The sequence below is a fragment of the Purpureocillium takamizusanense genome, chromosome 2 (assembly GCF_022605165.1).
Source record: "Purpureocillium takamizusanense chromosome 2, complete sequence".
NCBI classification, from domain to species: domain Eukaryota; kingdom Fungi; phylum Ascomycota; class Sordariomycetes; order Hypocreales; family Ophiocordycipitaceae; genus Purpureocillium; species Purpureocillium takamizusanense.
The window spans coordinates 3724820-3751808 of NC_063069.1; the positions used below are offsets into that span (position 1 = coordinate 3724820).

Genomic DNA, 26989 nt, shown 5'->3' on the forward strand with positions numbered 1-26989 from the left:
CTCCTCGTGAAGTTGGAAGCCAAATTTCGTCGGTTTCATGGCCGGCCAGAAACTGAGGAGAGAAAAGAGCGCTACTTTGCCGGTCGCCTCGCCTTATGCCAGTTGCTTGCAGCGGCGATCCAATCATGCTCATGTGTAACGTGCAGAACGTCAACTGTGGTTGGTCAGACCAGGATTTGCGAGGCATTCTGCCTGTTTAAAGTAGGCAGTGCTATTGGCAGCGTCAGCGAACTCCCTTTTCCGCTCGTTCTCAATCTTCGTCTCGGTGAAGAAGCCGGTGGTGACGGGTGAGGCCTGCAAGAAGACGCGACACAGTACATGTACCCGGTCAATATCCCAACTAACAACTTCCCCCCTAATGTTTGGTGTCATTCTCTCATAAATGTGCTGCATGTATACTGTATGTTGCTGCTCTGCCACGATCATTCCGCGGCAACCGCCAACCGGTCATCCTGCTCGAACGAATGCCCAGCGCAGCTGTCCTCATCCGTCGCCTCACGCCTCACTTCATAACTGCGGGAGGGCAGCGCCATTGTAGCATACGGCCAGGGTCGGTCGCCCATCTCAGAGCTCGCCATGCGCTCTTTGACCTTTTCAACAAACATCGATCTCGGCCCACCCACGCCAACCAGCACGTCCTTGAGCGAGCAGAGCACGTCGTCGAGGCCAAAGCACATGCCGTGCTCATGGTCGATCGCCGGCGAGCACGCAAGAAGGTCAATGACAGTATCCGCGGCGCGGTATACCTTGAGTTCCTAGCACGGGTACGTGTTTCGAATTCAGCGCCTTTGCAGCACAGGGCAACGAAACATAGCGGGTGGCCGGGTGTTCACTCACCATCCCATATCCATGCGCGCGAATCGATTCCGTTCGCACAGCGCACAGCAACGACAGCAGCTCTCGCGCAATAATCATTGGTAGCAGCAGCGAAAAGGCTTGGTCGCTCGACTCGCGCGACATCTTGAAGTGCCTCATCGTGTACTCCCAGATCAGCAGCCGTATCCATTGCTGCGTGACGAACAGATCCACGCGCTGTACCTCGGACAGAACGTGGCTGTGCCGGTCCAGACACAGGGCTGACTGGGCTGTCGCGACTTTCCGCGAATCTAGACCGGCGCCGCGCCGCGATGGCCGACCCATGACGTCTCCCTGAAGGTGCGCGAAGACGCGGGTGAGGCTCGCAAACGCCCCGGTGACGTCCCGGCCGTCCTCGTCAGGGGGAAGTTCGTCGATAGGTTCCAGTATGGTTGGGTACTCGTTTTGCGCGCAAAATGTCCTGGGGCAAACGAGGATTAACAATCCAGACAGTCCAGCAGCAACTCACACGGTCAAGACCGAAGACCATACCTTTCTGAAATAAAGACAAGCCAAAACAGCCTCAGCATCAACGCCCTCTCATCTCCATCCATGGAACCATACACCTCCAACCGGTCGAGGCCTAGAGCGTGTACAAAGGCAATGGCCTCACGCAGGTATATGCCCGCTGTGCGCAGCTTATCGGCGTTGGCAAAGTAGATGTGTAGGAAGAATGGTGTCAGGACCGAAGCCGCGTTGCAGTTCTCACGGTAGTCGTACAGCCCGCGCAGGTATCGGGCCTCCGTGACAAAGTCGTGCGACGAGAAGCCGTCTCTTGGGAGCGAACTGTGCTCTGGCAGCCGAAGTTGCGCTATCGTCGCGGCGCATAGCGATGCTACGAGCGCCCAGGCCTCGTAGTCGTTCCCATCGGCAAGCAACCTCCCGGTCAGCTCAGCCGCCGAGACAACTGGCCAAACAGCGCATAGACGCTCGTCGAAAATCTGAAGATAGCGAAAATAGGCGTCGATGGGCAGCCTCTCGGTGTGCGGGCCGTTTACTTCTCGCGAGGACCTCGGGCTGGAGCCAGGGGTGCTGGCTGTCGTAGGCTCGCTGGTGCCCTCGATCTCATGATCATGTTCGGGCCGGTCCCAGAACCGGCGCTGCTGCTCAAACTGCTGCTGCGCCTGCTGTACCTTGTGAAAGGTGGCGGGACGCGGACCCTTTGGCCCTCGCTTCTTGCGGGCGCGTAGAAAGGTGCACTCGAGAGAGCGCGAGATGCATTCGCGACACGGGCGCTTGGTGTCGCAGCGTACCCTCCGCAGGGCGCATCCGTCGCACGAGTTTGACACCCTCATCGCGGTCTCGTGTGGTTTGTGAATTTCTTGGTGTCGTTATGACAAATGTTCCTGTGACTCCGGTGACACCCTCGTGCCGCGTGACACGGCGGGGGGACCCTCCAGTTTATTACGACGATGGAACCCAGCATCGATCTCAACCGCCGTCACCCGCTACTTTCGCGGGGGAAGCGGGAGTTGGAGAAGCCCAAACCCCTGGCCGCGTCCCGTGTCGCGGGTGCCCGGCGACTGGAACTTGCTCAATCGGTCCTGCTTCGGCACTACTGGCAGCCACAGCGATGGCTCGAGGAGAGCCGGACCAAGGTGAGGCCGGCCCGGTCACCGATTATTGGCAAGAGAATTCGCATTCGTAAGGGCCAGCCCTTTCATACACGTACAGGCAGTTTGTATGTTCATATTCAGGGTTCCCCAGGTTAGTCGTGGAACCCGATGCCTGTTGGTGTTTTAAAAAGCAGTACTTCGTACATTCAATGACCCGAATAGGCGCCCACGACTAGAAAACTGCTAGTTACAGCCGGTCTCAATAAGGAAGGTGGTAAGGGAAAGCACACATAACGTGTTGACAGGGGTCAAAACAGTACTTTGACCCCTTATTAGCCAGGTTTTGTGCAGGCAGCCGAAGTCACATGCATCCTCTAGACCCTATTCAGGTGATGCTAACAGAGGCTGCCGATCAGGGCCTTAAGAACGCAACGATGCTAACGTCTTGACCGGCGGACCGGGCGGACTGAATCTAAACGATATCTACGGCTTCCGTCAATACGTGACGACATGGAGTCGGTGCTCGCGTCCTAGGATCTGCCATTAAACCCGGTCTCTATACCTTCAACCACACTATATACAAAGTGAGAACTATCCATGATGACCTCTGGCTGTTGGAAACTTGCCCTTTAAACACGACCTGCCAAATGCCAATCGTCTGAGGTTACGATTGCCGGAGCTATTCCGCATTCTGTTCATGTCGTTGGCAGTATGACGCGATAGTTGCGCGGGCTCACCAACATGGCAACACGATCCAACCTTGGTTCAAGTCCTGTTGTGGATGTATTCATGTTGGTCGGCCTCCCAGTTGGCCGGCTCTTTCACTAATGCCTCTCTCACTCGGCTACCTATAGAGCTGCTCTTCTTCCTCCCTATGTTCATAGCCCGTCAAGCTCTTCATCAGCTGTGCGCCTGTGATTCCTTTATCATTTCCTCTATATCCAGAATTAGTGCCTTTGCCGCGATTTCGTCACCGGTGCTGCAATGATGGTGCTTAAACGATCGTGGGCGATAGCCCTGGCCGGTCTTTTGGCCTTGCAGCAGGTCCCAATCGCCGCGCAGGAGCCCCTGGCCCCCCGATCCGGTCGGAATCCGCTCGATGAAACGTTCGCGGAGCTCGTCAACAAGACACTCGACGTCTTCAAGGTTCCCGGGCTTGCCATTGCCGTGATTGACGACGAGGAAGTCTTTGCCGAGGTCAGTCAGTATAATTGACGAAGCAAGGCCATGGACACATAGTCATTGACTGGATGGAGTAGGGCTATGGCTTCGCCACCCTGCCAGATATGAGAGCAACGCCGCAGACGCTGTGGTACGGCGCCTCGACGACCAAGGCCTTCACCGCGGCCACTATCGCGCACCTCATCGACTCCAAGCGTTACTCTTCCTTGGAACTAGGCTGGCAAACCACCATCTCGTCTCTGCTTCGCGACGAGTTTATGCTGCAGGATGAGTGGGCGACAAACCACATCACCCTCGATGACGCCGTTAGCCACCGCACAGGATTGCCATCACACGACATGTCCAGCATCCACATCATAGACGGCAGATCGGCCGTGCCCAAGGATATTGTGAGAAATCTGCGGAACCTTGCGACTAACGAGCCTCGCGTCGAATTCGAATACTGCAATCTCATGTACGTCACGCTGTCTTATGTGATTGAGTCCCTCACCGGCAAGTGGCTCGGGCAGGTCCTCAAGGAAACCCTCTGGGATCCTCTGGGTATGGACGGGACTCGTTTCAGTCTTGAAGACGCCTTGCAGGCGCCGTACCATCTCGCCCGGGGCTACAGGTGGGACAACGGCAGCCAGATCTACCACCCGGTAGACCACATGCCTGTGAGCGAGATCAGCGGCGCCGGCGCCACCTTTTCCAACGTCCTCGACTACGCCAAATGGCTAAAGAGCCTCATCCACGCAAGTGGCCCCCTGTCCAAAGCCGTCCACAAAGATATCAGGACGCCGCGCATAATCGACACTGACCCGGCGTTCAACCGCGGCATACAGTTGTATGCTTTGGCATGGGACCGGTTCGTCTACCATGGCCATGTCGGATACCAGCATGGCGGAAGCATGCATGCTTTCGGCGGAAGCGTCTATTGGCTACCAGAGGCCAAGTTTGGCGTCGTTGCCTTTGGAAACACGGCGCACACGTCGAATGCAGCGGTGGAGGAGCTGATAATCAAGCTGATTGACGACAAGCTTGGGATACCTGCTGAGAATCGCATCGACAGAAGAAGAAGTAAGTCTTTTCCAGGATAGCGAGGAGCCAAAAGACAAACATGAATTCACCAATGGAATTAGGAGGGACAAGGTACTACAAGACATGAACGATAGCGAGACCCTGGCAGAGGTCATGCACGGCGTATTTCCCGAGAGACCCAAAAAGCCTCTACGCCCGACCGTCGAAGCCCCTGAACTACAGGGCATATACCACAACGCGGGATATGGAAACATCACATTGCGTCTCAAAGACGACCCAAACTCCCGCTGTAAACGAAAACGCCTTTCCGCCTCGCGTTTAGAATATACTTTCCCGATGGTGCTTGACCTGTACCATGCTTCGGGTGACTGGTGGCTCATCGTGCTCGACGCGGCCGACAACCCAATCGTATACTTCCGGTCGTACGCAAAGGCCGAGTTCCAGTTCGGAGTTGACGACAAGCCGAACGCGCTAGAGGTGTACTTTTTGTCTGGGGACCCAAAGGGAGAATCCGAGGATACCAAAGTTGTGTTCGAAAAGATCGGCTAGGGGGGGGGACCAGGGCACATAGTTTGCTTCCACGCACATACCATGGCAAACGCGAACAGCATGTTGTCAAATTTCGGACGAGCCTTTGAGTGGGGTATCTATTACGTGCAAGACAGCTTTCCACATATACCTACGAAGTACAAGGCTACGAGATGGCAAATGTACTCAGTGTCTGGTGCCAGCTGTACTGGCCTCCATTCTCCGTGACGGCAAACCAGTCCCCCCTCAACTCGTCATCGTCGATAATCTCCATTGGTAGCATCGTGGGCCACTCGCAAGCGCTCACTTCAATGGCGCTCGGCGGACGCGTGTGATAGCCGAGCAAAACGTTGGGCTGCGTGCCCGAGGACATTGCGCTGACGGACTGGGCCGTCCTCGGCGCCGGCTTGCGGATGCGCATCCTCCCAAAGTAGGGGACCACGGCCTCAATGTCGCCATCTCTGCCATCGTGGCCCGAGGAGAGCAGCTCGAGCACCTTGGCGCTCTGCTCCGCGACGCGGCAGTCGAGGAGGTCCGCCGTGCGCCTGAGGCTCATGATGAGGCCCTCCATCAGGCTCCAGTCCTCGGAGAAGGCTTCAAACGGCTCGCCCGTGGCGCAGTGTCGGGACAGCGCACCAACGACGAGGGTGAGGCCGGCGCTGAAGCCTTGAAAGTCCATGAGGTCGCAGATGATGAGTTCGGCGCCGGGGTAGTTGCGCAGGCGCAAGTACGTGCGGATGACCTCTCGCGAGCCCTCCATGGCCCTCACGCGACTGAGCTCGTATCGCGCGTCCGTGGTCGACTTTAGCATGTATGGTGAGTGCGCGATCTTGAAGAGCGAAAAGAAGAGCAGCTTCGAGATCTCCTGCTGGTAGATTTGGCTGAGGCTCGCACCGGGCGAGTGTTGCCCCCACCAGGCCTGAGGGAACAACCCCCTGGCCTCCTCGAGTTCCCGGTCGATCTGAAGCGTAGTCTCGTACGAAGCGGCGTCACAGTCTTGGTCGCGTTTGACAATCGCTCCGATGATGCGGACCATGCGATGGAGGATGGCCTGCGCAAGGGCCCCGAGCGGCCCCAGGGGCTGAATGTCACCGGGTTTGGGATACATGGACAGCGTAGCTGACGGATAGCCCAGCACCATGGAAAGATTGAGCTCGAAGTGACAAGCCTGCGACCACAAGCTCTTCTTCAACCTCATGGCTTCGGACCCGTCGTTGGGGCGGTCGAAGCCGAGGATGGTGGCGGAGGTCATGGCGCGACGCACGCACGACCAGGCACGCCGCGGCCGGCCCATGTTGATGAGCAGCTTGAACTGGAGAAGCAGACACTGGATCCCATCGAGCGTGTCCTCGCCTTGCAGAGAGAGCACGGCGTGTGTGTACTTGACGTACGAGTCCAGAAGCGGCTGACGCCGAGTGGAAGGCATATGCTGCCGCAGCCACTCCGTCGGCAGCTGCTGCACACAGAGGGCGAGCCACGAGAGGGCCTTGCAGGCAGTCGAGTCGAATCTCGGCCGCGCGAGGGCCGCCACGACGTAGTCTTCGACCTCGGCCAGCGGGCAGCCTTGCCACGGGACTCGCGACTCGTAGTCGGAGTAGCAGGTGCTCCACATGGCCCAGTATATCGTCGTCTCCCGCATCATGAGCCGGACGATGTGCTCTTGGGGAATGTCGGGCCGGAGCTGGCTGAGCTCGTCTTGGAGGTGATGCACGGCCGGCTGGTGCTCGTGGTCATCGTCGAGCACCGACCCCTCATGATCGCGGATGAGCAGCGCATCGCGGAAGAGCTGTACCAGCGGCGCGTATGCGGGGTTCTCCGCCGCCTCGTCCTCTGAGTGTCCTGGGCTCCTTCTACGCTGGTGACCTCCTTCATCCGAAGCCGAGGGCGTCGGCAAGCCTGGTGACGCTGAGCGGCCCGTGTGGCCCGTATCCGCCGAGCAGGATCTCTCGCCATCGTCCTGCGTCCCACCCGCTTGCTTGTTCTTGTTCTTGTTCTTGTTCTTCTGGAGGGACACCGCGGCGTTCCCTGCCTCAAGGCTTCCGGCCTGCAGAGCCTGTACGGCGAGCGACGGGTCCTCGCCTACCTTATCGAGGAAGCGCCCGATGACGCTCTCCAGCTCTGCGACCCTCTTGCGAAGCGCGGCGGCCTGATCCGCCTGCGTCCGGTCGCGGGGGCGAGGCTGCTGCGGCGCGCAGGCGACGTCGTGAAGCGCGCAAGAGTGGCAGACCTGGGCGCCATCCGGCACGATGCAGCGTATCTTACGGCGCCGACACTCCGCGCACGACTTGGTGCCAAGACGCATCCGGCGCGGAGGATCATGCTGGCTCACGGACTCACTCATGTCGGCGGTGATGGGGGCCATGCGTTTTTGTGGAAATATTTGATATGAGTCCGTGAGAGAACGGAGCGAAGCGAAGCGAAGCGCGTCAGCATGGATGACGGTGGATTTGCGTCAAGGGTCGGTCGACACCAATTATTTAGCCGACGGGTCCTCATATGGTCGTACCATGGCGTCAGCCGCATGTCGCGTACGTTCATGCTTTTTGCCCGCGCGTTTATTATAGTGACCTGTAGCGGCGTTCGCACCAACTCGGACGAACTGGTCGGCGTGACGCCCGCCCAGCGCCGACTTGGTGGCGGCCCGGGCCGAGGCATCTTCATCGTAGTTACAGCAGATTCAATGCAAGCCTTGAGGTAGTTATGGCCTGTAAGTACAGTACTTTCCGGGCGGGATAGCGAAAGTGTGCAAGGCAAGCAGGGGCTGGCGCAAGGCTCAGCTCAGAGCAGGATAGGACAGGAGTATTTGAGATTTCTCCCAAGAAGCGTCACATCTCGCCTTCATGTTCAAGCGCGCCCAGCTCCAAACGGACTTGGCGTGCCGCAAGCCTTGACAAGTAAAATGCCTCGTCTTCCTTGAGCTGAGGAAGCTGGCAATCTAATGTTGCATTATTGGACGTAGCCTCGGCACCGGTGACGGCCTCCAAGGCAGACTTGGCATCCTACATGTACGGGGCCAACTGGACACGTTGCGACCCGTAATGTGTTGAAGATGGCTGTGGGCGGCGCCGTGCGGCCGAGAAGCAGCAGCAGCAACGGAGACAACTCGGTTGACATGCCAGCATAAAGCCCACGCCCACGCGACGCCACACGTGGACCAGACGGGGGTGGTCAGGATCGTGCATGCGGATTGAACCACACTATTCTCGGAGGAGGGGGTGGGTGGACGGATGACTCCTTAGCCGCGCTCAACTGCGTCAAGGCATTGTGTGTGTATGTCGCGGTGAGGGTCTGACGATGCGAACAATGGACTGACGTGTGAGCAGTCAGTCAGCTTACCTCGTCCATCCCACATGCACCATGTGGCCAACCTGACGCTGCGAGAACGCAACCCAAGGAGTGCAACCTTCCACATCTGCTCGTGCCAATGACCGTCCCTCTGGTCCGAGGTGTCGGGTGGTGCCTTGCATTTGTCTCACTTGGGAATCGCGGCCCCCGCCACGAGACGCGCATGGTTGCGAATCCGCTCACGTCTGCACTCATGTTCTAGACCTGCCGGGGCGGTTTCTCCATGCCATCCATCTGCATCAACACGACGGCAGCTCACAGCATGCTTGCACTGAACACCACCACTCCCTGCGCCACCCCTGCTTTATATAGTATGCCAATAGTACGGTCATCTAAGGGTCCAACTTGCATAACGGTGGTAGTAGCAGTTGGGGCTTCTGCAACGTCTGCGGTGGAAGGAATCATTTCTCGAGAGCCAAGAGAGAGGCGAAGGCAACATGGAGCCATGAGTGTCTCAGTGCCCGGCTCGCGCCATGGTCCGGCTGAGTTAGCCGGCGTTGGCGCCGGTGACTGGAGGGAGGCCGACACCAGGGAGAGGGAGAGCTATAACATTGAGGCCGTGGACGCTCGATTTTCGTGTAGTCCTTGTATCAGCTAACTTAGTAGCAAGTTCATCATCGAGAGTTGCCGCCATCATGCTGTGGCTTACACTCTTCACGTCCGTCTTGGCCGGTCTGGCGGCCGCTCTCCCGGCATCCGAGGTGCCGGCTACGAGCTCAACGTGGAACCCTCGCCTGATTCTCTACTTCCAGACGACACACGACAAGAACGGGCTGCCCATCTCCATGCTGCCGCTGGTCAAGGAAAAGGGCATCGCCATGTCACACCTGTACATCTGCTCATTCCACATTAATGCCGGCGGTGTAATACACTTGAATGACTACCCCCCGTCGCATCCACGCTTCCTCACGCTATGGAACGAAACCCTCATCATGAAGGACGCCGGCGTCAAGATCATGGGCATGGTCGGCGGCGCCGCGGCTGGGTCCTTCACCACGGACACCCTAGACGGAAATGTTACGACTTTCGAACACTACTACGGACAGCTCAGGGACGTGATCCGCCAGTTCCAGCTCCAGGGCATAGACCTAGACATTGAGGAGCCCATGAGCCAAGGGGGCGCATATCGCCTCATCGAGAGACTGCACAAGGACTTTGGCAACGACTTCATCATCACCATGGCACCCGTCGCCTCCTCGCTCACTGGGCCAGACGGGTTTGGCGATCTCAACTACACGACTCTCGAGAGCGGGTTGGGCCGCAACATCGACTGGTACAACGCCCAGTTCTACTCGGGCTTCGGCAGCATGTCCACGCCCAACGACTACCTCCGCATCGTCAACTCTGGATGGAAGCCGTACAAGGTTGTCGTGGGGCAACTGACATCGCCCGCAAACGGATATGGCTATACCCCTTACGAAAAGCTCAATGCCACCATCGTGACGCTACGCGATAAGCTACACCATCGCATTGGCGGCATCTTCGGTTGGGAGTACTTCAACAGCAAGCCTGGCGGCGAGGCGAAGCCCTGGGAATGGGCCCAGATCATGACACAGATCCTGAGGCCGGATATGGTGCCCAACATGCCCATCACCCGGACTCTTGCAGCGAAACTGGAAAGGGCGTACGTGGAGAGCACTGCGCATCTGGCAAGAGTTCCGGGCGCGTCCACCAAGGCTGTCAATTACCTCTCCATGGTGGATCAATAGTTTACTAGCCACATACGCAAACGACCTACCTCAGTCGTACATTACGTTACGATCGGCTACGGGCCACCAAGCCATGTAGATAAATTATAGACGCGCGTTTATACAAGTGGCGACATAGCCAAGTGCCTGACATGTTGCAAGGAGTACCTGAGGTTGGGTAAAGCACGTTAGAAGCCAAAACGTTGTAGGGCATCCTCCATTCGCACTGCGCTCCTAATCTACCACTCCAACACGAAGCCAGGCTCCCTCCATCCGCAGCGTTCGATCCGCCACGTTCAAGTGGTGCAACCATTTCCTTCAGAATACATGCCTCTTTGCCGGAAAAGCTCTTCATCTTCCATAGACTGAGAATCTCCATCTCAGACATTTTATAAGCAGAGACGACGCTCGCCAGAAGCCGCATCGCGCTCTGCTGGCGGCAACCCGGCCAATGTCTGGTGGCATAGGCTCCTCCTGCATTAATGTGCAATTCGCGCTGCAACGAAAAAGACAAGGTGCCTTTGCCTTTAGAAATGACCATTTTCGTGCTGGCAAGGCAAAGTGTCTCCCTACGCAAAAGACGGTTGTAGTGGGTGTTGATGTGCTTCGCGATCTGCTCATGACTGCACATTCAAGATCTCAGATCCGGTGTCATGTGCAATCGCAGCCCCTCGTACCTACCCGACATCTGCAAGTGTTGGTGTTCATCGTGCACTGCAGGGGATCCATGTCAGCACGTATTAATGCTCCCACTTCATGGGACACCAACCGGCGCATCCGCCATGGATAAAGACAACGTCAACCTGCAGACGCGTGACACTCTGTCCCACGACCAGTGCTTTTTCCCGGGTCCCCATCCGGGACCCGTGTACGTGCAGAGCTGCTTGTGAGAGCTACAATGCTGCTCGAGCTCAGATTAGAAAGGCGAGATCTGTACAATGAGTGCTACAATTACCCCTTCATGCACAAAGCCTGTCGCCTCTCTGTCCCACGGAAATGTTTCGGGAGGAAAATGTTCTTTGCCGCGGATTCTTCGCCCGGAATATGAAGTGACCTCATCGCTGTTGAGAAGGTTGGGGTCCAGTCCAAGACCGAATGCTGAAAAAAAGAAAACAAGAGAATATACGTGGACAATTATTTTCATGTAAGAAGCAACCACTGGCTGGCAAGGCTGGTCCTCATGAGAGGGGGGGGGGTCGATTGCTTATGAGTGACAGTGAACGTTGGCTGCGCGAAAGTCCTGAAGCCAACGTCTGATAAACGAAGATTGGTGCCGCTTAAGTTGAACGTGGGTTGAGAACTCCATCGAATTTATGGAAAGCGGAAGTGAACCAAACCCATGACTCAGCTTAGAGTACCGACACAGATCATGACTAGAACCCAGGATTCGTTGTAGAAAAGAAATTACGTAGCAGTCGTCGTCACACCCATTCAACTGGCCTGTGCGAAAGAGGACAGGTCGCGTGTCGATCCGCCAGCGCGCTGCAACATCACACAACGTAGACCATCAATACGCAACGGCTCGGACATACTAAAGCATAGATGAGCCTGCGAGCAGCCGCGCGTCCGCGCGTCCGCCCGTGGTCTGCGTATCTCCGCAGTTTCATTAAAAAGTTGAGCCATATCACCCGGGCGAACTCATTCGCTATCAAGCCTCGACACGAGCGCAATATATTACACATGTGTGGCGTGTGCACTGTTGGCCATATTGTCTTAGGTCAAAAAATGACCAATCGTGCACTATGAATAAAGTCTCTCTGCTTTGCGAAACAAAGTGCGGCCCATGTTGCGATGGATAGTTTACATGATTTTGCCCCTCGGCGATTAGAGCACTGGGGTCTGGAGACAATGGTACATTAGTTGATATGTGGGCTGTGAGACAGCTCTTTTACGGAATTATAGAGCAACGACACTTGCATACATGACCATGCCGAAAGCAAACTTTTCGACACTTACAGAGCTGCAGCCCAACTGCATTGCCAGCGTAGCCGTTCGGTCAGTTGCTGCTCCATTGCTAGGGTGAATCAGCATCACGTGGGCATAAAGCTTTTGAACGTTCTATCCAAGCACGTATAAGTACAACTATCTTGAGCAGCAATCTACGAAAAAGGCATCGCAGGCCGCATAATAGTCTAGCTAAAGGTTTTCTGGATGGAAACGAATAACTGTTCATGGTACCAGAACGGATACAGGAAAGGTGCAAGCAAGGTCTAGCCTTTGTATGAAGCTTCAATGCTCCAACAGTAGAGTCTGCAGGGTCTGTTTCCCCATCGCCCGGCTAATGTGGTTACTGAAGCAAGCGAATTAGAACAACACGCAAGCAGGGCGCGCTGGCTCCGAAATTTTCAGTAGTGCACAAGCCAGTTGTCAATACCGGCTGGGTACTCCGTGTCGAATAGTTCGGAAACGGAAACGGCCGTCGTTGACCTGCTGAAAATAGGAAAATGTCATTGAAATTGGAACACCATTAGGTGCATGTGGGTCGCAGTGTTTCAACGGAGTTTTCCAAGGAAGTTTATAAACCCGGCCGCGGCAGGCACTGCCGGAAATCGCCGCCTTTGGCGCACTTGAGAGCCCTGGTTTTGCTCGCGGCCAGAAGACCGACGGACGCATTCTTGGTATATCTACTAGCTCTCATCCAGACACGCTTCCCATCATTGATATGTCGGCTGACGCAGACCGACATCCCTGTCTACAAAACTTGTCAGGCGCTCAGTCATCGGCACCAATGCAGAAGGGGGCACAGTTCTCGTAAATAGAATGCCCAATGCCTAATCCCACACAAGTACCACTTTTGAGTTCGTTGCTAATCTGCCTATATTGACAACGCCACTCAGCGACCCAGCAAAGCCAGTCAATTGCTCGCTTCATCTGGGCCACAAGGAGAGACAAGATTGACAGGGTTGTCAACTTGACCCACAAGGCCACGACAAAAGACCTGCAGTGCTGCACTGTAGTTATAGAAAACTTAGTCGTGCCATGCTCCGTTGCGTTTGAGCAGCCCATGGACAAAGCATCAGCATGCAGGAAGCATCCCAAAGCGAAAGCATGGATGTAACCCACACCTCAACTCAATTCTTTGCATGTTGTACTACGAAGTTGACATGGGTGGCGCTCCACAACATAGTCACGCCACAAGCCGAAATGCAATGGAAAGCTTTGGAGCACATGAAAAGATAAAACGGCTAATAAGAGTTTATCGGAGCAATACTCTTGCGTTTGCCGCCCGTGGTGTGACTGAACCCCATCATGGCAGAGAGTGCATCAAGCGTCATGGCTGCCCATGAGTTCTACTCTAACATGGCTTGTTGCTGCTAGAAAGGAAGCTGACGGAGAATCTATCCTCGAATATAAGAATAGTTCGAAGCTTGGTTTAAGATTGAGACTTCCGGATGACGATATCCGTGACTGAGGGTGGCTCAGACCAACGGGAGGGCGGTAGGCACCTGAAAAACAACTTTGTTTTGGTGCTAGCACTGCTGCATACCGGGGCATGGCGATAGAAAAAAAATCCATAAGCATCGCCGTATGCTTCGAGAAGCCGGAAATATTGCCGCAATGAAAGACGCTGATGGGTGCCAAGTACATCAATGTTTCTCTGTCAAACTCAAAACTGGAAGGATCAACGCGAAGACAGAAGCCTATGCTGCAAGTCTGAAGCGGTTTCGGAGTCTGTCCGGTTGTACAAAGACTACCATCCTGACCCAAGCCAAGATCTTAGCCAGTGCTCGGAGGGCGCTTCGTCCCCTTCGCGGGAACCACATAAATCCTTTCTAGTATACAATTCACTATGTCAACATAGAGCGCCTCGCGCTGAGCGCAGCTTTGGGACCAAAATTGACGACAGAAACGGAACCTGGCCCTTGTCCATCACATCCAGGAACGTCGCAGCGAATAGAGTTCGCCGGGCGGAATGACGGTCCATCATCCGTGTTCCACGCTTGGCTGAGGACAGGCTACGGAGACAAGCGATGTAGAAAATGATATTACACCTACACCGCGCTACAGTGTTCCGGCGCATAACTGCGCCGTCGAGGCCAAAACCGAAGATTCAAGCCATCTAGCACAGGTAACCGAGTTATGGCTCTCCGTTGCCCGCAATGCAGTCTCACGCTCAAATTAGGTCCTCTCGTTGTCAAACCTCTCGCAGCAACGCCCGAGGACAAGGCTCGTAGACTCCAGTCTGCACTTGCTGGCCGACTTTCACGAGGTTGCTGGGGACGCATTGCAACCTCATGAACCGCCCGCAGACTGCCGCCTTAGCATACGGCACGCTGTAGGAGTACCGGACACTACAAAATACGGCGTTGATACGCGTTGCCGGCCCGCGGTCTCAAGGCCGCCTTAAAACCATGAAGCGGAGCCAGGTACATAGTACGTTTCTAGCTAGATCACAGATTGCATGTTGCAATGAGATCGTCAGTTATGTCGAGCTATAATTGAAGTATTAAGACCAGGTCAAGGATGTCCATGATGCAGGCGCTGCCTTGATCGCTTTCTCACGATACGCTTACGTGGCAGGCACGGCGTTGGGGGGGGGTTCACTTACGATAAAACTTTGTCGTTCGTCAGCGAACGGGGAAGGCGAAGCCGAAACACATAAGAAGGCGCCGAACGTCCGCCTCGAGTAGTGTTAGCCAACACAAGAGACAACCCGCCCTGAATATCATTTGCACCCTGAAATCGCATCAAGATGAGACTCCCCATTGTCGTTGCGGCGCTGGCCAGCCTCGCCGGCGCCTATGTGTTGGACAAGACCTTGCCCGCAACCAAGATGGCATACGAGCCTTCCATGGGGAGCTGTAGCGCCATCTCCACGGCGTTGATCGAACCCTGCTTCGGCACGTTCATGTTCTGCGCATTCGGGCACTACAAAGACAACAACGAGACGTACGCGAGCGGTCAAGCCTGTGCTGCGGATCGCGGCCTCAATATGGCTGCCACCGTCCCCGGCATCATCGACGAGGAGGCTTACAAGACGGCTGCCGCGAGTCTCTCTCGTGCGAATCAGTATATTGCGAAATATTACCAGAGTTGGCTCGGCGCGTGGCAGAGAGCCCAGAGGCCCAGACTGGAAGGGGGAGGAGACGAGGACTTTGCTGCCCGCGCAAAGCGGATCAGGGAGTCCAAGCAGCGAATGGCGGAGCGGACGCTCGACAAGAGCAACGCGGACCGGGAAGTAGAGGCGGCGAAGGAGGCGATTCAGGCTGCCACGGTACCGGAAGTTGCCAGGGAGATTTTGAAGATGGTCGACCAGGCCGGAAGGTACACCGCCGACGATTTTTACAGCAAGAAAAAGGTGCATGGGTGGTATATGGATGCGCTCACGTGGATGCAACAGGCCATGTACTTGGAGGAATGATGAGGCTGGGCATCAAAGCGGACGGGCTCGCCCTGGTGCGATGGACTGGGTCTGGGAGACGCGCATTCTGAAAGCGCTTCTCTCTGCGGGCTGGATGGGCTGGATCGGAGCAGGTTGGCATATGCGGCGAGCGCGTGAGGCAGGGATCGAGGGTTCAATATCGGCTTCATTAACATGAATGAATCTTCACTGATATCTCGCTGAAGACTTGTCTTAGAAGATGCATTCACTGTCTGCTGCTCCATGTCTGATCCGCTGGATAACCTCCAGCAAGAATGGACCTGGTAAGCCAACGAAAGTCATAACATTAAATCAAATGATACACTCTATTTATAAATTGAAATAAGTTGATTCTTCCTCGCGATTTGCGTGCTCAGGGACGGTTTGCGTGATCCAGTTTACACCTCTGTTCACGTCGAACGTTCAAGGCGCCTCACATGCTAACACCTGTGTGCCCGAAAAGGCCTCACGTTTCTGAACCACGGCCGCGGTTAAGATACATAGGAGATGCGTGCCAAGCACCGAGAGGCACCACACGGAGGGCGCCAGAAAATGCTTATGGCGCATTTGAAGGATCGGCCGTGGGGGATTTTCGAACTCAGGGGCTAGCGTTTCATGCTGTCAGACGACGGGGACGGCGGGCACGTGGCAGACACGTTGACAGATGGAACCGAGCGGAAATCCCACAGATTTTAGATCAAAGATGATGACGATGATGTTACCAGTTTGGAAGACAACTCTGGACGGCCAACTAGCAACGCCACAACGGCGGAAGAGGCGCGGGAAGAGAGGATCGGGGCAAGGCGGCGTTTCAGAGACAAACATAGTCAGGTCGTACCGATACGGCAATGTACGTACGTATGGATGTATGTATGTACGAGGCAGGAAGGAGACAGACAAACACCCTTGTTGGGCCACGACGTTCTGATCGGCTCTCCGTCTTTGGCGGCGAGAAATCGCCAAAGAGGACCGACCGACCGTCAACCGGGACCCCGATTCGTGAATCCACCGCAAGTCGGGTTATGCCATGTTACCACGAGCCGGATCGCTGAGGTTGCCAGCAGCACTAGTATGACAGTGGTCGGTGCGCGGGCGGGTGATGCGTGGCGCCCATGACGATGACGACGGGACGCGGCGGGCGCCCGACGACCAAGGCGCCACACCACTGATGGATGCCCGTTCCATCCTTCAGCGGGTGGTGGGGGAGGGGGCACGGGGCACCCGGTCGCGGTTCCGGAGGCGGCTTAGCGGGTCGGGTAGGTAAGAAACGGCGCTGGAGAACAGGGCATTCAGTGGATTCATCCCCCGCGTGGGGAGCCGGGCTGCCACGGCACGATCGTCGCCGAGACCGCTGCTTCCAAAGAGTACGAAGTACGGACTGCATAGTAGTAACGCTGCCCCGTTGCCAAACGCGCACAGCAAGCCCCGATCCAGGGATGGATGGGCGTGGGAGATACTTGAGGTAGCATCGCGAGAGGCGCCATCGTCTCGCCTACAATCGCCGCGTTTCGTCTCATTCCTTTGTTTGGGTTGTTGGGGCGCAGCAGGCCTGCTCATTTCTTCAATTCAAACAATATGTGTGGGTGGTATGTAGGTGGCGGACGAACGACGAGCGGGACAGAACGGGCTGCGGTCGCGTCGCTTCCATGTTTGACTACCCCTAGCTTGGTGAGAGGGGCTCGTCGGCAGCATGTGAAAGACGCATGTAAACGCTTTCCGTCGACGGGCAGACACTTGGCCGGCAGAGTTGAAGGGCTCTCGCGTGCCGCCATGGATTCTCTCTCTTTGCCCCCCCCTCACGGCGAGCGATGTAGCTCATCTCCCATGTACCAAGTCATTTACGCGTTTACGATATGGGACTCTCTATGCGTAGTACCTAGAGGGCCATCTCGAAGACGTCAAACCGCCACCAGCCTCCTCGACGCTGTCCGTCCTTCTGGCCTCGGCTGCGGCGTGCCACACACACACACACACAGACACACACTCACTCACACACATCCTCCCCCTGTGCTCCCGGCTGCCAGGGTCGCCCATGACGGGCTCCGCCTGCGGGGGGGGATGAACTGGGGGACTCTGCTGGCTCGTTGATTCGTCGGTAGGCAGGAAAGACATGGGATGGAGAGGTTGGCATTGTTGGCATTGTTTGCGCCAGTCTGTGCTCACGCGCTGAAGCGGGCAGATCCGGGGTCCCCGCACCCCCGGCTACAGGTGCTGCTAGCGCCCTGAAGAGGAGGCGGGGGCTTCCAAGGTTCCTGCAGCGGACGACTCCCGTCCCCGTCCCCGGGTGGGTGGGCTGACGACGCTGCCGGACAGAGGGCGCCTTCCATGCCACTGGAGACCACCTGAGGCCCTTATAGCTGGCGACTTGCCCTACCCACTACCTGCCGCGGGGGGGCTTTTGTCTTCCACTCCTCCCGCTCAAACTTCATTCGTTCGTTCGACGTCGACCCGACCAACCAAACACACCCCGACGGCCACCCGCCTTCTTCTCCTTCTGTCCGACTCTGTCATCCCACGCGGCCACGGCGTCAGTTTCCGTCGTCGCCGGCCTCGCGATCCGCGTCGCCGCCCGCCATGTCGCCCGAGACGTCGCAGTCGCCCTCCGACGGCTCTCCTCCCACGACGACCACGGCCGGCTACGGTCACGGCCACGGGAGCCCCAGCGTCGTCGCCGCCGCCACCCCGCGCCCGGCTAAGCGTGCCCGCACCGACGCCCAGATGGCCCAGAAGCGCAAGGCCGACCGCCTCAAGCACCGCGTCAACCGCGCCGAGAGCAAGACGCGCCTCGAGAACATTGAGCGCGACGTCTCCTTCCTGCGCAGCAGCGTCGGCGACTTGCTGTCGCAGCTGCGCATTGTCCGCCGCGCCGACCCTGCCGCCGTCGCTGCTGCTGGTCGAGGTCCCGCCTCGGTCTCGTCCCGAGCGGATTCCATGGGCGACGCCTCTGCTGCTGCTGCTGGTGCTGCCGGTGCTCAGCACGCGGCAGGCATCTGCTCATCGTCCGCGTCCACATCCTCGGGCGTCGACGTACGTAGCCACACCCCCTCCCCCCTCTCTCTCCAAAGACAAGAGGATGGCCCTCGATGACGACCAAGTTGACCAACTTGTTGACTGACTCAGACCGAGCAGGCCCTCTCCAACCCCTGGTTCAAGGCCATGATGGACACCCCCGTTAGCGGCGGCTTCCCGCAGTTCCTCAGCACCCAGGCCTCGCCCTCATCCATGGGCTCCACGCCACCGCCCCCCGCCGTCGTCGAGTGCCGCTGCGGCGTCGAGCACACGGACCGCACCGACTGCCTCGAGCTCAAGAGCTTCATGATCCTCTACCAGGCCCACATCGCCCTCTCCCAGGATCCCAACTTTGCCATCTCCATCCCCCGGAATCCCTCCCTCGCCAACCTCATGCTCCACTCCATCACCGACAACCCCCTGACCATGATCATGGGCTCGACCCTGCGCCAGTTTGAGGTCCAGAACACCGAGACTATGTTTGGCCTGTATTTCTTGTGCTATCGGCTCTTGCGCGTAAGCATCCCCCTCTGGCAACCCCCACCAGCCTAGGTACCTTATAGTACGTTGCATGCCGCATGCAAGCTAATGCGACCCCTTCAGTGGCGCCTGTACCCCAACCCAGAGTCCTTCAACGACGTCCCCGACCTGATTCGCCCCAGCCGCATCCAAAACTCAATCCTCCACCCCGTCTCCATCGACTACATGCCCTGGCCGCGGCTGCGCGATTTCCTATGCCTCAACCAGAACCGCGACTCGCGCCACTCGGTCGACCTCTACATTCGCTCCATCCAGCTGCGCTGGCCCGCCGACAAGCAGCTGCTCTGCCGCAGCCCCGTCGGCGACATCCAGCTCAACCCCGAGTTCGAGTCCATCATCAGCGATATTCGCTACTGGCACCTCGGCCCGCCCTGGCGCGACGCCTTCCCCTCCTTGCGCAAGTACGTCGAATGAGCCGTCACTATCTGGCGCATGCGCACGTCGCCTGCGCGCTCGCCACATGCGGCGGCTGCTTGTACTACTTAGACAAGATGGGGCCCTACCGGTTTGCCTAGCAGGTCCAACAGCAGCTCAATCAGCGCCTTGGGCAGGATCTTAAACGTTGCCGGGTCGAGCAGCGTCGACACTGTTGTCTTCTTGGAGCAGCCCCGGCTCGGCACCCGGCCGTCCATGATGCCTTTGAGCCACGAAAGCGCCTTGGGCGCGCCAACAATGGCGCAGCTGCCGTGCTCCGACATGAGGTCCCTGACATACTCAATCGACGCGCCCTCCGCACAGTACTTACTCACCAAAGCGTCCGAGTCCGATATGGGGCTGTCTTCGTCCAGCACCGACTTGTACCAGTAAAGGGGGATGCTTGGCGTCACCTTGCCAAGCGCATTGTCATCGAGGATGCGCACCGCCGTCGGGTCCGTATAGATGAGCGACCTGTCGTCAAACATCTGGAGCACGTCGGCGAATAGGAAGTTGGCCATGCTGGCCACGGCGCACTGCTTCGTCGTCTTGTGGAACCGTTCGACGTACTCGGGCTTGAGGTGTTTGTCAACGACGGCTTTGATCTCCGGGTACTGGAGGGAGAGGCCAAGAATTCCCGAAGGGATCAGGCCGGCAATGGGGCCCTTGTTGACGGTCGTGACGACAGTGGTGATGTTGGGTACCGTGCCGCCGACGGCAGCACCGGCAATGCTGAGCTCGGGCGCGTACGTCGGCTGCAGCTCGGCCGCCCAGTTGGTGGGCAAGGAGCCACCTGAGTATCCCCACATAGTGACGGTCGGCTTGCGGATGCCCGTCGTGTCTGCTGAGTTGATGACGGCGCGAATGCCGTCTAGGACGGCATTCCCGCCGAGCACGTTGGCGAGAAACGCGCCCTGTGGCCCCTGAAAGTCGGGCACGATGACGACCCAGCCCTGCTCGAGGATGGCCTCTATGAGCAGCAGCTCGACCTGCGAGACGAGGGTCCCAAGCAGCGGGCCCGTGGCCGACTCGAGCTGGAAGGCGTACGACGGGGCGCAGTCGATGGACGGCGCGTCCGTGGCGACCTGGTACGACAGTACCTTGGACCTGTCCGCATTGTGTGGTATCAGGACGGTGAGGACCGTGGCCGTGGCTTTGCCGAGGTTGTCGGTCGTGCGGTATAGTAGCTGGTGCGTGGCTTCGAGGTTGACCCGCAACAGCCCGAACGTGGCGATCGCGTTGGGCGGCTCGCGATGCCGGAGAATGGTCCCCGGCGCCGCAGACTCGATGTCGTCAGGCACGCCGTAGAAGGGGTCCTTGCTGGGCAGCGTCGGCACAGCACGGTCAGCCAGCGGCGCCGGGGCCGCGGCGGCAACGGCCAGCAGTGCCAAGGAGACTGCCGCGCGAGCGAGGACGGCCACCATGATAGGAGGGCTATGTAGGAAGCGGAGACGGAACCTGTTGAAGAAAGTACAGCAGGAAGCACGTCCAGCGAGGGCGAAGGGTAGAGGGACAAAAGACGAGGTGACGAGAAGGGAACTGTCAAAGACCTGACGTATCCGCCGTGAGGAGAACCATCACCATGTCTCATCCCCCACGCGGACTGCGGGAGGAGCGGAGGCAGGTTTAAATACTTGAGCCACGCACATTCTCGAGCCTGTACTTCCGTCTACGACGCCGCATGAACCGTGCTTAGGATCACCGACTTTCTTCGGTCCCTTCGTCGTCCTTCATTTTCCTCCCATCCCCAGGCTCACTTACACGCCCTTTCCCACCCTCCCCCCCAAACCAGCCTAGCCCGTAATGTTACGAAGCCGGCACATACGCGGGGCCGCGATCAGTTGCAGGGCCCGAATGCTGAGATGAACGGCCCCTGCATGGCCGGGCGAATTCCGGGGAACTGAGGGGCGAGGGTGTGGGGGCCTGGATAGGCGGTGGCGCGGCTCAGGGAGGAATAGCAGGGCTGATTAGTTTTCAGGCGGAGAGGGAACTAGGTAGGCATAGACGTGGCTGTTGCCGGGTGAGGGAAGGTGAGGTAGATGCATGGCCGGTGACCGACGTTGACCGACCTGCTTTCTCCTTTGTTCGCTATGTCAGTACTTGATACGGAGCGTGTAAGAGGCGAGCGGTCTCTCCCCCCCGGGACAGATGCTAGCTGGCTGTCATACTCTGGGGAGGTGGCGACGGATTAGGTTAGGTTAGGTGATGTAAAGAGGGGGAGGGGGGCGGCAGGTAGCTAGGAGAACCGATATGGAAAGAAGCAACGGGGAAGAAACAAGACGAGAGGAGCAGGAACGGAGAGTGGAGTGACGAAAGAGAGAAAAAGAGGCATGGTGAGGGAGCAGAAAGCACGTGTAAGCGAAGTCGTTTGTCGGTGCTGAGTTCAGCGCAGGTTGCCTCGGTATGGCCCTTTGGTTCTGGCTTGGCATTGAACTTTTGCTGCGATCGTCCGTCCGTGCGTGCGGTGGGAGAAGGAATTGATGGGACCAAGCAGGTAGGCCGATGACACTGTTTATGTTGATGCATCAGTATTATTCTTCGGTCGGTAGGGACGCACGTAGGCAGCTGAGATTAATGTTGCCCGCTTCGGGTCTCCGAGAACCGCGTGGCTGGCTAGCTAGCTGGCGGGACGTTGCCGAAACGGGTTAGGGGAGACGGCGAACGTTTTTGTGTCTGTAGACTGTGCATGTGTAGTGTCGTCTGTGGTGTTGTGTGTGTGCGTGGGATTGATTAATCGTTGGGGGGTGGGGGTGGGCATTGGAGTGGCAAAGAGAGAGACGGGCACGCACGCATGGGGCAGGCAGGCAGGCAGGCATGAGGCGCGCCGGCATTCAATACTAAACCGAAACCCCACGGGGGAAAGGACGGGCCGTGAGAGCGGGCGGCGGCGGATCAATCTGGGGGAGGGGGGGCCGCTGCTAATAAATTAAGTTTTCTACTAAGTTGTCATTAGGCTCGTTGCTACATTATAACAAACTATTACTCAACGAACTTGGCACACAGGTAAGTAAGTTACGGAGTAGTTGCGTAGCAATATGTGCGGGGATGGGGGTGTGTGCTAGAAGACGGAAGGGACTGGACGAAGCGGACTGGAAGCGCAACAATTCTGGGAAGAGAGCATGACTGGCGTTGACATGTGCTCCAGGAACGACAGTCGTCAATGTCTGGTCTGTTGATGCTGCGGTTCAATATTAGATGCCTGCCCGTTGCGCGGTGCCACACTCCAATACAGTTCAAGTACGTGCACGAGACGGCGACATCAAGTCGTGTTTGATCCTGCCATGGTGAAGAAGTAACTAGATGCTCCATGCAATGTGGTGCATACACACTCGCGCTCTGCGTGCCACATGATCAACGGATCAGGATAGCCCTCCATAAGCTCAGCTGTAGCATCCTCGCTGAGCATGCTCCCATGGGGAAAATAAAGAGCCTGTGCCGTGTTTTCATGTTTCCAATAAACCTCGAGTGTCATTGGATCGTCGGGTAAAATGCTGGATATATGCATCCTGCATGTACGCAGAGTCGCGGGTCAGCATGACGTCGATCGTCTCCCACCACCACCACCGCCATGGAGGCGGCCTCGCCGTGCGCGCCCTCCGAGCTCTCCTCCGACAGCACCGAACCCGAGCAACGAGCAACGGAGAAGCAGTCGATGTCGCCGGAGCGTCTATAAGAATAGAATAGCACCGTCGTCTAGTCTCGGTCATGTCGGCGAGTCTCGTCGCATCGCAGCGCCACGCGAGTTCCTCTCTGCTCATCGCGCAGTCCTCACGACGCGATCTCGCATCCCTACCCGCCGCAGACCAGCAGCGCGCCTCTCGTCATCAGCATCACCTGCATATCAAAGACACGAAAGATTGACGCGTGCATACTCGGTCACTTCGCCGTCGCCCGCCATGCCCCCTCCTCCTCCTCCGCTCGGTCAGGTCGTCGAGACCATCCTCTACACGTCCGACGTGGACAAGCTGGCCGTCTGGTGTGTCGTTAGTTGCTATACCCTATGCTTTCGTGGCCATTGTTGAGCCTTGCCATCGTTGAGCCTTTCTGTCGTTTCCAAGCTTTGTCGCTCATCCGTTTCTCGACTTCTGAGTTCATGTTCAGTCATTAGCCCGCTGACCACGATATCCCCGTCAGTACATTACTTCGTACATCCCTAGGTCTTGAACCGTTGATGACTTCCGGGACCAATAGATGAATTTAGCAAGAGTCAAGCCAGCAAACAGCGATGCGAGATCGAATGCACCCAAGCGGCAAGTAACAGGACATCCGAGCAATCGGTACTCTACACCTAAATTTACCCAAGAGTAAAGTATCTCTTATATATATCCCGATGCTTGACTAGATGCACTGACCTGCAAAGGTCACCTACCGCCAATAGTTCAGAGGGGGCAGTGCCCGGCGTGTATAGCTCACCATCACGGCAGCCAACCCGAGAGGTTTGACGTTGGCCTCATCGACTTTGGCTGTCTGTCTGACGCCAGAGACCATCTTTTCTCGAGCGAGCCCACCCGTCGTCCACAACCATGCACCCGGCCGTCATACAAACTCCCGTACCCTGCCCTTGCCTGCCGCCCGGGTCCCGGCGCCGATGGCTCGGGACTGGGGGTGTGGGGCCGGGCCCGGTACGGCGTTGGACATTGGGAACCTTATTTTGTAAGCTTAGCCACGACCATGGGCCCCCGGTGCCGTCATCATCGGGTCCACCGGCCCCAGACTACCAAGACCTGCTGACGTCAAGGCGATTGCTAGAGCTTGGTACGATCGCTAGAGTGAATCGAACCCTTTGACGCTGGTCCAGTCCTTGGCCAGTGGCGCCTTGGCTTCCGGGGCAGGCAGGCTGGCAGATGGGGATGATCAAGCTGCTTGCTGCTGTTTAAAGTCGATCGAGGACGCATCACCGTCTCAGCACCTTTCCCAGCGTCAACAGTGCATCAACAAAAACATCATGGCCCAGCACTACGAGCCCGAACTCGACTCGCACACGGTCCGCCTCATGGTCCTCGAGACGGACCGGCCGCACCCAGACACGGAGAGCGAGCGCGGCTCCTTCGGCGCCATCGTGCACCACCACTTCAGCAAGGCCGGCCGCGCGCACCACCCGCCGCTCGGCGTCCAGACGGACCAGGTCTTTGTTGTCACCGAGGAGGAGGGCGGCCGCATCCCCACCGCCGACGAGTTCCGCGACCACGATGGCTTGCTCATCACCGGCAGCATGTACGATGCCTATGGCGACAACCCGTGGATCCTCGACCTGCTCGCCCTGCTCAAAGGTATGTGCCGTGTTGCCTCGCTTACTGTCTTTCTAGATGGTCATGATCCACATCCCCCCCCCCCCAAGGCTATACTGTTCTATGCTATGCTGACCCGAGAGACACGGGGAACTCAGTACTCTGGCTCACGCGCCCCGACTTCCACTTCACCGGCGTCTGCTTCGGCCACCAGCTGCTCGCCCGCCTCCTCGGCGCCACCGTCGCGCCCGCGCCCTCGGGCGACTGGGAGCTCGGCCACTGCCGCATCGACCTCACGCCCGCCGGCCAGCGGCTGTTCCGGACGCGCTCGCCACACATCCACCTGCACCAGATGCACCAGGACCAAGTCATGGCCGTGCCGACGCCGGCCACCGCGCCTGCCGGCATGCTCGACGACGCCGGCGCCGAGGTCGCGTGCTGGGGTCGCAGCGAGCACACGCCCGTCCAGGGGCTGTACATCCCGAACCGCCTCTTCACGACGCAGGCGCACCTGGCGTTTGACGAGGACATGGTGCGCCGCCAGATCCAGATGCGCGTCGACAGCGGCGGCATCCGGGACCTGGAGCACGCGGACCGCGCTGCCGAGACGGCGCACCTCGAGCATGACGGCGTGGAGGTGGCTAAAGCGATATTGCGGCTGTTTGTATACGATGAAGACGGGATGGGGTATGAGCGGCGGTGATGATGCTGCGACTTCAACGCTGGATACTGTACAACCACGCTGCGCCGGCATGCTAGGAGCATATCCAATGCCTGCCTTGAGTTTGTCATCACGAACAGGCGCTGGCCCTAAACATGAAGTCCGGTTTCGCTCAATAATCGTCTCTTTTCGCCTGTCAAGGTCATACTGCGGTCGCAAGTCAAAAGAAAGAGGCATAGCTAACAAACGGCCACGGAGAGAGGCGCGCCTTTTATTTTTATTTTTATTTTTTTAACGATGCGCATGGTACCGGAGCAAGTAGAAAAAGAATGTTGTACATCAGAGGGACCCGTCGGCAGAGTTGACCCGTGATCCCCAGCACTTGCGAGCCCTGCAGGTCGAGGTTTCGAGCGGTTCCGTGCAGCCCCAGCAGACGCCATCCGTGTGCCTTGACCCGATACATATCCCGAGCTCGCACGTCCGTCACCAACATGTCTCGTGCGGCATGCCCCCCGTCGCTGCGGCCCTAGAAGTCGACGGTATCGTTGTCGCAGAAGCAGGCCCAGGTCGTGGTGCACTCGGTTTGCTTGAACGCATTCGTGACGTATTTGCCCTTTTTGCAGGACGCCGAGGCAGGGAGGCAGTAGGTAGGCGTGCCCGAGTGAGGGCACCGGACGAAGAAGCCCCGGCGGTCCAGGACGTTGAGCGGGTTGGGGGACACGGCGGCCCGGGGACTCATGGGGATGCTGGCCGCGTCGGCGACGAGGCTGAGGAGGCCGACGAGTGCAAGCTGGACGGGAAGCATTGTGAGTTTTTGTTTGCTAAAGGTCGACTAGATATCGATATCAAAGTGGTTTGTGTTGCGCCCAGTATGCACGTTCGGGCAAGAAGCACCGGAGACGGCCCGGATCTTATATAGATGGACCATTTCGAGATTTCAGGCGCCCAGTTATAAAGGGGTTACCCAAACATTACGCCACAGTATGCGGTGTATTCATCGAAATTACTTAAACTTGAAACAATTCTGGTCACGTTTCTTTAAGAGACGAAAAGCACTTGTCCTCTCGCAAACCGTGAAACGCGCACTGGCCAATACCGATATGTAACCCCTCAGTTTTATTGCGTGGGGGGAGCGCAGTTGGTAATGCTCAACCTGAGTGCCCTGACCAAGGTGCTTTCTCCTTTCTCGGACATAAAACGTAAAACCCAGCAACATAAGCTGTAGAGATGCGCTTCGGTGCCTCTGCCGTGGCTGAAACCAGACAGCAGCCAACGACATGAGCACACGGAGAATCGACCAGTACAGCCCAGACCTCAGTGCTGCTGCTGCCTTTGGCAGGTGACCTTGCAATAGACGCCAAACACCTTGGACCATGGAAGGTATGTCATTTGCAAGTAAGGCCTTCAATGCCTAGGAGCCGGCTCTTCGTAGGTATTCCCCTGTACTGCTGAACTCACGTGCTAATCGAGCCGCAACCTTGCTCAGGCGGCTTTACTTTGTGGCATCCAATTCGCCTGGCTCCCAGGTGCAGAGGAAAGTCGTCGGCGGTGGCGGCGAACCTGCAATGCACCCTGGTCTCGTAGAAACGCTCCGAGGACAT

The 26989-nt window shown here is 57.6% G+C and overlaps 10 protein-coding genes across 10 annotated transcripts; 6 read left to right on the forward strand and 4 right to left on the reverse strand.

The window, feature by feature from the left end:
* Positions 1-335: 335 nt before the first annotated feature.
* On the reverse strand, positions 336-2187 carry JDV02_002921 (uncharacterized protein). The gene is made up of 3 exons (XM_047983999.1): positions 1348-2187; positions 838-1276; positions 336-755 (listed from the first exon to the last, which is right to left on the reverse strand). The coding sequence occupies exons 1-3, from the start codon at positions 2148-2150 to the stop codon at positions 423-425; spliced, it is 1575 nt and encodes a 524-aa protein (XP_047839971.1). The 5' UTR covers positions 2151-2187; the 3' UTR covers positions 336-422.
* A 1208-nt stretch (positions 2188-3395) lies between these two features.
* JDV02_002922 (uncharacterized protein) lies at positions 3396-4672 on the forward strand (the record flags this gene model as incomplete). Its single annotated transcript, XM_047984000.1, has 2 exons — positions 3396-3608; positions 3671-4672. 2 exons carry the CDS (start codon positions 3396-3398, stop codon positions 4670-4672), a joined length of 1215 nt encoding a protein of 404 aa, XP_047839972.1.
* Positions 4673-4736: 64 nt separating this feature from the next.
* Positions 4737-5162, forward strand: JDV02_002923 (uncharacterized protein; the record flags this gene model as incomplete). Its single annotated transcript, XM_047984001.1, has 1 exon — positions 4737-5162. One exon carries the CDS (start codon positions 4737-4739, stop codon positions 5160-5162), a length of 426 nt encoding a protein of 141 aa, XP_047839973.1.
* Positions 5163-5229: 67 nt separating this feature from the next.
* Positions 5230-7559, reverse strand: JDV02_002924 (uncharacterized protein). The gene has a single exon (XM_047984002.1). The coding sequence runs from the start codon at positions 7501-7503 to the stop codon at positions 5308-5310; it is 2196 nt and encodes a 731-aa protein (XP_047839974.1). The 5' UTR covers positions 7504-7559; the 3' UTR covers positions 5230-5307.
* Positions 7560-8840: 1281 nt separating this feature from the next.
* On the forward strand, positions 8841-10335 carry JDV02_002925 (uncharacterized protein). Its single transcript, XM_047984003.1, has one exon. The coding sequence runs from the start codon at positions 9122-9124 to the stop codon at positions 10193-10195; it is 1074 nt and encodes a 357-aa protein (XP_047839975.1). The 5' UTR covers positions 8841-9121; the 3' UTR covers positions 10196-10335.
* Positions 10336-14867: 4532 nt separating this feature from the next.
* JDV02_002926 (uncharacterized protein) lies at positions 14868-15536 on the forward strand (the record flags this gene model as incomplete). The annotated part of the gene is made up of 1 exon (XM_047984004.1): positions 14868-15536. One exon carries the CDS (start codon positions 14868-14870, stop codon positions 15534-15536), a length of 669 nt encoding a protein of 222 aa, XP_047839976.1.
* A 2403-nt stretch (positions 15537-17939) lies between these two features.
* On the forward strand, positions 17940-21299 carry JDV02_002927 (uncharacterized protein). Its single transcript, XM_047984005.1, has 3 exons — positions 17940-18563; positions 18657-19061; positions 19149-21299. The coding sequence occupies exons 1-3, from the start codon at positions 18111-18113 to the stop codon at positions 19497-19499; spliced, it is 1209 nt and encodes a 402-aa protein (XP_047839977.1). The 5' UTR covers positions 17940-18110; the 3' UTR covers positions 19500-21299.
* Positions 19568-20948, reverse strand: JDV02_002928 (uncharacterized protein; the record flags this gene model as incomplete). Its single annotated transcript, XM_047984006.1, has 1 exon — positions 19568-20948. Exon 1 carries the CDS (start codon positions 20921-20923, stop codon positions 19568-19570), a length of 1356 nt encoding a protein of 451 aa, XP_047839978.1. The 5' UTR covers positions 20924-20948.
* A 3145-nt stretch (positions 21300-24444) lies between the features above and the next one.
* On the forward strand, positions 24445-25430 carry JDV02_002929 (uncharacterized protein; the record flags this gene model as incomplete). The annotated part of the gene is made up of 2 exons (XM_047984007.1): positions 24445-24769; positions 24886-25430. 2 exons carry the CDS (start codon positions 24445-24447, stop codon positions 25428-25430), a joined length of 870 nt encoding a protein of 289 aa, XP_047839979.1.
* A 484-nt stretch (positions 25431-25914) lies between these two features.
* JDV02_002930 (uncharacterized protein) lies at positions 25915-26193 on the reverse strand (the record flags this gene model as incomplete). Its single annotated transcript, XM_047984008.1, has 1 exon — positions 25915-26193. The coding sequence occupies one exon, from the start codon at positions 26191-26193 to the stop codon at positions 25915-25917; it is 279 nt and encodes a 92-aa protein (XP_047839980.1).
* Positions 26194-26989: the final 796 nt, after the last annotated feature.